The sequence below is a fragment of the Hyposmocoma kahamanoa genome, unplaced genomic scaffold (assembly GCF_003589595.1).
Source record: "Hyposmocoma kahamanoa isolate Upper Pololo Valley unplaced genomic scaffold, ASM358959v1 92, whole genome shotgun sequence".
NCBI classification, from domain to species: Eukaryota; Metazoa; Arthropoda; class Insecta; order Lepidoptera; family Cosmopterigidae; genus Hyposmocoma; species Hyposmocoma kahamanoa.
The window spans coordinates 3,123,999-3,132,787 of record NW_020654748.1 but is presented as its reverse complement, the minus strand read 5'-3'; the positions used below and the strand labels follow the sequence as shown (position 1 = coordinate 3,132,787).

The 8,789-nt window shown below is 37.5% G+C and overlaps 1 protein-coding gene across 1 annotated transcript; it reads left to right on the top strand.

Annotated features, from left to right (window-relative positions):
* Positions 1-3,468: 3,468 nt before the first annotated feature.
* Positions 3,469-7,755, top strand: LOC113236642 (N-acetylneuraminate lyase-like). The gene is made up of 5 exons (XM_026472804.1): positions 3,469-3,474; positions 3,643-3,811; positions 4,709-4,854; positions 5,563-5,734; positions 7,407-7,755. The coding sequence occupies exons 1-5, from the start codon at positions 3,469-3,471 to the stop codon at positions 7,547-7,549; spliced, it is 636 nt and encodes a 211-aa protein (XP_026328589.1). The 3' UTR covers positions 7,550-7,755.
* Positions 7,756-8,789: the final 1,034 nt, after the last annotated feature.

The following is an 8,789-nucleotide window of genomic DNA, read 5'->3' as shown; positions in this document are numbered from 1 at the left end:
AATTCGTTCTGGAACCGACACATTCACGATCCACCAACGACAGTCGTTCAAGCCGTCTATCGGAACATCGAACATTTGCTTTGGTAGCGTTTCTGGCAGGCAGAGACATGCTCTTTGGAGGTGCATTGTATGAAGACGACCAAGGGGAGTTAATGTCGACGCAAACCCTAGTCTTCCAATTACGGAAGTTCCTTGCTTCCAGTTCCACTAGCCGACTTATCTTCTCCTCTGGTAACCTTTTGAGGTTTTTTCTGTATTCCAGACTAGATATAGTCTGGAATAGGAATTCGATCTCTCTCGTCGGTGTTAGAATAGATTTCTGTAAATTGACCGACCAGCCTAATTTCCGGAATAAACGAACTGTGTAGCTTAACTGGTTCCCCAGGACAATGGGATTTTGGTGAATTAGTAAGAAATCGTTGAGGTAAACGAGCACTCTTATGCCTTCCTCTTTCAACTGGCTTGCTAACCAATTGCTCACCCGTGAGAATGCCAGTGGGGGCGCTTGATAGCCCGAAGGGAAGACACGTCATTTGAAAAAGTTGGTTTTTGTAACAAAAAGCCAGGTATCGCCTGTGAGCCTCTTTTATTGGTATGTGAAAATAGGCTTGAGAGATGTTCAATTTTCCCATGTAATCGCCGTTTTGGAGAAGGGCTGGAACTTCGCTTTGATTGATTAGTCGAAACTTTTTTGGATTGAGATAGGCGTTTAACCCCCGAAGATCGAATATTTGGCGCAATTTTCCGTTCGGCTTTCGTTTTCAAAGAGGAGAAAACTGGGGAAGCGTGTAGCTTCTTTTCTACTTCCTTGTATCGTACACGATTCCAACCATCTGAATCAAATCGATAACTTGCTATTCCTTCAGTTTTTATTTCAGGAAAAGACTCAGGAATCTTTAGCTCCACCTCCCTAACATCTGGGAGGAATTTAAAAGCTTCACTCTCGGTAACGTCTCCGAACTCTATCTCAGAGTCCGAGTGGTCCTTAACATCATTTTCCTTATTTTCATAATCGAAAACGCTTCGTTCAGAATCGTTATCCTCGCCGTATTCCTCGTCGCACTTATCCATGTGTGGTTGACGTGTACGCTAGCTCTTGATTTCGGCCATCATGATACTAAACATATTATTCATTCGAACTTCAAGCTGCTCTACTTCAGAACGCTTTGCCGAGCCAGTCGACCACGAAGAACCTTTTCTCTTTCAGCTTCCATCCTCCGATTCTGACTCCAGTACTTTATCCACCTCTTCACGCGAGATTATCTGCGATTTTATGTGTTTTGTAGCTGCCTTGAAAATTTCAGTAGCTGCAGCAGATCCTCTTATTTTGTTAGTTATAGCAGGGGGGCTGATAATCAAAACTATAGTACAGGCCCAATCAAGCATCTTTAGCTTCATTCTTTTGAAGTTCTTTTCAGATAGATGAGTGACCTCGGGATCGAAAGATTTTGCTAGTTCCACTATGGGAAGGCAGAATCGTAGTTTGTTTAGAATCTGATGATCGATTGTCTTTCCAAAGATATCTACTTTCTAAGGTTCAGTACTTTCCATTGTGTCCATCCATCTGGCATGTGTTCCTGTGCCACCAGTTTTATTCTTTCCAAGATGTCGTAGTCATCATCCTCTTCGTCCTGTACTAGCAGCTCTTGCAATGTTATGAAGTTATCGTTCTCGTTCGCCATCTGAAGCAAAGAGGAATTAATTACCACCGAGTAGTGGAAAATAGTACCACATGAGCCGACGTATTGCAGTATTGCGGATTACAAGCCAACGGGCTATGGGTTACGGGCAGTTGGCCGACTAGCCATCTCGGGAGTCCCGTAGGGAGCAGCCCAGAAAGAATGGTAGACTAATAAATGGTAGAAAATATTTAATTTAACCTGGAACAATTGTGATTAGAGGCATCCTATCTTTCCTACTCGATTTTAATTACTGGATCAAAAGATTTTAATAAGAATTAAACATATAACAGGTTATTGCAAACCACAACATCTTTTATTAAATACAATTATTGCCATATCTCCCACAGACATAACGAAAAGTAGAAAAACAAAATTTTATCTACTTACAGTGTCAGCAACTTGTATTTCACGTCCAAATTATATTGGTGCGCACTTATCTACGAACATTTCGCAATGTTAATACACTGGTAATTAGGCATGCACACTTGATGGGAAATAATGGCGTACTGAAGAGTGATGATAACTCCTCGCGATCCCCGCGCACTGCCCTTCTCTCACAGACGTAGCGAGTAGGTAACTTGCGTTTTCACATGAATAGGATGATAGTTATCCCCGAAAGGTCAAGCGAAGGCACAGAGCTAAAATACCTGTTTATAATTATTGTTTGTAGTTTTTATTTTGCCTAAGTGGACGGTGAGCTAAAAAGTTTGGGAATCTATGCTCTAGGGGTTGCATTTTGTAAATAAACATTTGTACATATTAATCATTTACAATCATTGACTTACAATTATATGGACGTCGGGTCCGCGCTAAAAAGTGTCCGAACTTATAGGGCATTAAAATCGTATACAGAGCGTCATTCACGCTTTAGTCTTCGTTTGTTCGACTGACAGCGAAGCAAGCAAAATTAGACAGTACTGTGATGACATTACAATTTAAATTCAACGTTTTAGCTTTTTCATATTCCTTTACATGTCACTACGTTTAAATAGGTTGACTTGGGACATTTTTTTCGTAGTTTTTGTATTAGACCCGTCGTCCATTTATTTGCAAGTTAATGTTTACAATATTTATTTAAAATATCTAGACAACACCTAAGAGTGAAACGGGTCGCTTAATACACCTTTAATATAAAATGTTTATTTCACTACAGTTTTGAATCTCGTAAATCGCAAATTTTAACATAATATCAACCGGATCTTTTATTTTGATTATCAAGTGATGGGACCAACAAGTAGTAGGTAAGCGTGGTGGCGCCGTTCAGAGCTTTACACAGAAAAGATCTGAGGGGCACTGCCACCGCGCCCATCACCCTGAGACATAAGTTGTAAAGTCCCATGTGCCCGTAATTTCACCAGCACCTATACCCTTCAAAACCGGAACGCGATAATGCTCACATTATGGCTTGTTGGCAGAAATTGGTAAGGTGGCAGTACGTCTCTGGATGAACTCTTTCACAAGGAGATTTACTGTTACTGGTATATTGTACAACAAGTGCATAAAATGTTTCATTTTACCCGAGCAAAAATGGGTTTTATGAACGAGTTTGCTTTTCACTTCGATTGCGAGGAAATTAAACAGCAATATTGCAAATAAGTGATTATTTAATTAAAATTGAAAGTAAAATTACAACAATTTGACGTATTTAATGTGATGGTTTTTTTATGTTATGCACTTGAGCATTTTATGCAGCCTACACCGAGCATAAAAACTTTAAGAGCATGAGAAGTGAAAATATTTTTATAGAAGCGTGTACATTGCCTGAAATGAATTTGATTTTGTGAAGATGACTGTCCGAACAATCAGTATATTTTTATTATATTTATTATTATTTTTCGTAAAAAGAATTACTATTCTTCTTAACATAAATTACAGTCAACTTCCAATTGCAGTCGTTTGCTTGATTATCAAGATATATTGTATCCAGTTCGATGTCATATGCCTTATTGTGTTCTTTCAGGCCCGATACGCTGAGAAACTGGGAGTGGCAGCAATCCTTACTCTCCCAGAGTTGTACTATAGACCTAATAAAGTTGAAGAGCTGGTGGATTACGTGAAACAAGTCGCGGAGGCGGCTCCAAATACGCCCATTTTGTACTACCATCATCCTAAGAAATCTTTCGTTCAGTGTGAGTTATCTGGAACGTTTCTGAGAAATTATTTGCGAGATGAAATTATTACGAGGATATAAATATATAAAAAAAACACAAGTTCTTTTTGGGATATTAATTTACTAAATAAAAATAAATCTTATATAAATGTAGGCAAAGGATACGTAAAACTAAATTTATGCTACTACTTTAGTAGGTACTTACTTATTTTAGTAAACTTATATTACTAGGTAAGGTAATTTGTATTTTAGTAGGTTGGCAAAATTTATATAGTATTTAATATGCTATACATATACCCTAGCTATAACAACGGTACATCTTTTACGCTTTGTTGCGTAAAAAGAATCAACGCGTGCCGATGTCAACATCCCCGACGCATTGCAGTGTCGAGGCAGACCCAGCAATACCCTCAAAGGATTGTTGTACTGTACTCAGAGGGCATTGCAAGCTACATTAGTGTACCTAACCCACAGGTTACATGTGTAAAAAGATAAAAGATATAACCTCTCTGAAAAGTTATATAACCACTCTGAAAAGTTGTCATTTTGCAGATGTGGCGTGTTTAGACTAAGGGTTCAATTTAGAAATAGAAATAGAAATATTTTATTACTACGCCACAACAAAAATATACACAGTAATAAAATGAAGATAAAAAAAAAAGATGAAGCTACATTTAAACAAAAAATTAAAATAAAAATAACTGGAAAAAAAGGAATAAAAATAAAATTATACACAACAACAAAGCAAACATGAAATATTTAACACAATTAGATTAAGTGTCATGTGCGTGGCTGTGGCGTATGTAACAGGATCCCACTCAGCTATTGTCACCACCGAGAAAAGGCTGTGACGCTGATTTTCAGTGGGCCCTAAAAACTAAAAACATTAAATTTCAATTTCGTGTTTGTATTTCAGTACCTATGCCAGAATTCGTAACAGCTGCCACGAAACGCATTCCTAACTTCAAAGGAATCAAATTTACATCATCGAATCTGAGCGAGGCGTATTCCACGCTAAGGAATTTAAAAGCGGATCAAGATTTGATCTTGGCTTCTCCTACTGTGAGTTTTTTAAATACATATTGTAGTACTGCCCTCCTTATTATAACTAACAGAATTGACGGTATTCTACATCATCGATGTAAGTATGTAAGTCTATATGCACCTGTTATCCACAATAAACTAGGCAGAATGTAGAGTCCCTACAGAAAAGCACCAGTCTTTCATTATTATTATTTTTTTAACAGCAAAAATGTATGAGTCCAGTATTGTGAATTGAAGTCGAGTCCTAAAATATAAATTCCCGAACTCGAGTTTTTTACAACACTAGGTCGAATACACTTTGAATCATAACTGTGTAGAATCTAGACTCATGTTGTCTTTCTATACATCTTTATCTAACACATATTCTTCAATTTTGCAATATGACTTTTCAATTAAAATACTTTTAAAGTAAGTTTTAAACAAAAGTAGATGTGTTGTAAATCACAAGCAGTACTATGAAGTGAGAGACATACTATTGTTTTATTACCTAACATTAAATTTCAGTTTATAAGAAACTATTTATATTTATTTGAACTAAATCTCTTTCGTGCTCTCCGGGTCTCCTTTTCGCATGTAATTTTTTTTATATGAGACCAAGTGAGGGAACAAACAATTCGTGCGCCTGCTAGTAGGATCGGCCAAGGGTCTTTTTAGAAAGAATAAATTATAGTTAGCTATAATTTATTCTTGAAGCACCTACAATAAATAGCTAAATTAAAATTGCAGGTATTAGCAGGTGCAGCAATCCTCGGCTTCAAATCGGCGACAGCTGGATCATTCAACTTGTTCCCAACGCAGTGTCGAGACATCATGTCGGCGGTGGCAATGAAACATATTTTAATAGCTCGAAGTATACAGGAGAAAGTCACTAGAGCTGTGGATGCTATTGGTCAAGAAGGTTAGTTAATAGTTGAGGAGACTCCAGAGTTGTTGAAGAAGTGTTTTTGCCTAAGAATGGCACTCGATACAATTGCGTCATGCTGCGCTGTGTACATACTACCTATAAACTAGAACTAGGTATATAGTACGCGACGAGGGAAAGCGTGCGCATCGGACAAGGGGCTAGGCTAGGAAACGAAGCGAAAAGAGGGCTGTGGTGCGTAGTAGTAGAGATGGAAAAAACTGCTTATTTTTTAAACGTCAAAACGTTGCACCTTTTTTAAAAAGCATGCGCTTATGAAAACGCTTTTCACTTAAACGTTTTTTAGTTTGAAGCTAACAAAATCGTTTAGAAAAACGTCGAAGCGCCTAGATTTTTATGTTTTATTTGTGGGGTGCGTTGAAATCATAGCGTTGCGACGATGTACGTAACGCATCGGCAGCACTCATGTGGCATCGTTCTAAGTACAGTCAAGAGCATATCAAGCTTGACACTGTACTTTGGACCGTTCTTATCGTAAGCGGCATAGAGTTGGATTTAAGTCTTAAGTGTCAAGCTTGACGTGCTCTTGACCCTACCTTATAATGCTTCCTAAACTCCTAGAATGACTCCATGGCCGAACGGTCACAATGCCGGACTGACACGCAGACGTCCCAGGTTCCATTCCCGGGTCGGGAGAAATATTTGTATGACCTACATTTATTTCTCTCGTGAGTTTGGGTGTAATTTTTGGTGGTCTACGTGTGTGTCCATGGCAGCCGCGACACAGGGTTTCCCCAGTGCGGGGCTATGTTGAGTGTGTGCATTATTATTATTACTATTATTAATGGTACAATAAGGCAATGCCAACATGTCGCTCCGAGCGTAGTATTTCCGCAATATTATTTTAGTTCACCCCTAATGGGATGCACGAAAGGAGCTTTCCCGCATGACCCACCATTCCTTTGCTGTATACACCTGGCGCACTATGGGTAGCAATCGGCAAGTGCCTAACGTGTATTGGCATATCTTTCCACCACGATGGCAAGCATTATAAATATATTCCATTGATATGATACGAAGAAGATTATGTTAGTTGTACCTCCAGATTTCAAAACGTAATTTGAAAAAATTAAGATATCTATTAATCACAAATTCTCGTGATATGTTGAAATAACCTTCGTCAAATGCATGCAGTACTCACACATTAATATTTTTATACTAGCACCGCGGATTAGTATCTCGATTATGAGAGTATGATCATAAAACATAAAGGAAATGCGTTTTTGTATATACGTAACATAATAATCTTTATGATCTTGGTCATAAAATGAATATTTATTTTGCTTCCACGTGTCCGATCGACTTGGAATTTGTTATGCTGTGGAAATCCGATGACATTACAATAATATGGTAACTTTAGCGATATAAATGGCGATATACTTTATGTCGCTCTCGCATATGTCGCGCTCTGTCGTGCAAAGGCTCTGATGTCGATGTGCTAGCCCTACAGTTAGGCAACATCCAGACCCCACAAAAGAACCTGTGTTAGTGGATAGTACTGTTGCCGGCAAACATTTAATTTTGTGTTTAATCTATATTTTTGTCATATTAGTGAGCAAAGTGTTTATTTATCTATCTGTATTCGTATTTGAAGAGTTAGATTAAATAATGCAAAGATTAGAAATTAGCATTTTTGCTTTTATTTTAGGGCGCATACCAAAATTAAAAGCAGTTATGAAGATTGTATCGGGCCTGGACATGGGCCCTCCGCGATTACCGATGAAGCCTGCAAGCAAAGAGGATGTACATGAGCTTGAGAAATTGTTTCAAGAACTGGGTTTTCTGAATTAGGATTGAGTCTTTAGATGACGTGATGATTATGGTTGTATAAATTAGATTTTAGTGCCGGTTTGCTTGAATGAATTGAAATGAATGTATCGCACTGTTAATTCAATAGTGTATTAACTCGAAAAGTGTATATTCTCAGAATCGACGAAAAAAGAATTACTCGCTTCCCGTTAAAGATCTGTGTAAATTTATGTATAAGTTATTTTCTACTTGCCAACTATACATATTTAAAAATAAAAGAGAAAAATAGTTTCATAATTTTGAATAAGGACTATTTTGGCCAGGACTAGCTCACATAAAGCGTCTCATTTTGAGTTAGGTAAGTATCTTTTAGTTGTTGTTTTACAATATTCTAACGAGGTTTTTATTGACGTGTAGAGAATCAAATTTTACGCTCAACAACGGTATAATCTTGAATTCCACATATTTTGAGTTATAACACTATTGTAATAGCAGTGCGATATGAATGATTATAACTTTTTTATTTAAGAAAACCGATTTCAAAAGTTATACATGTATTTGCAAAGTTTTATTGAAATTGATTAACGGAAAGTGGGTGAAATCAAGAAAACTTTATTCATCCCTTAATTTGCCACTCTCAGAGGCGGAATATTTTCTTCAAATCCGAATGGGACTACTACAGACGTATCCCCTTTCAAATAAAAAAGGAATCATCGAAATCGGTTCACAAATATTTCCGTTTTTTGAAGTCGGAAAAACGAACTTGAATACGGTTGATTTTTTAATACTCGGAAAGTAATTTCTTTTGTTATTTGCATCGACACAATATGTGTTGTTTCAACTCATCATCTGGATACAAAGAATTTGAAGTTTATTGTAGTGTTTTAGAACGATGTGTATATTTCAAATAAATATTTATTTTTACGAACTTCTTTTATTTTCTATGTGGACAATTGCTTGTATCTGAATCGTTTATTGTGCAAAATAGTATATTTTAAATAGAAAACCACCGTGAGCCTCAGACATTATTTGGTGCGTTCACCGAAGGATAAGGAGCCATTGAATGTTCCCGGTGTATATAAGATTCCCTGCTCCTGTGGCAAGAGTTACATAGGAGAGACCGTCCGCAACATATCCACACGACTAACGGAACACATACGTAGTATTAAGAACCGGGACAATCGGGGCTCTGCAGTGACGGAACACTCATTGGATTCGGATTCGACGCACTGTATTCGTTTTGATAAAGTGTCCATACTGGCGAGAGAAAACATTTCATTCC

Excerpts from the sequence above, each read along its gene's own strand:
- LOC113236642 (XM_026472804.1), top strand. Across the intron at positions 3,812-4,708 it reads TAAGAAATCTTTCGTTCAGT|TACCTATGCCAGAATTCGTA; the intron begins GTGAGTTATCTG and ends TTTGTATTTCAG. Across the intron at positions 5,735-7,406 it reads GGATGCTATTGGTCAAGAAG|GGCGCATACCAAAATTAAAA; the intron begins GTTAGTTAATAG and ends CTTTTATTTTAG.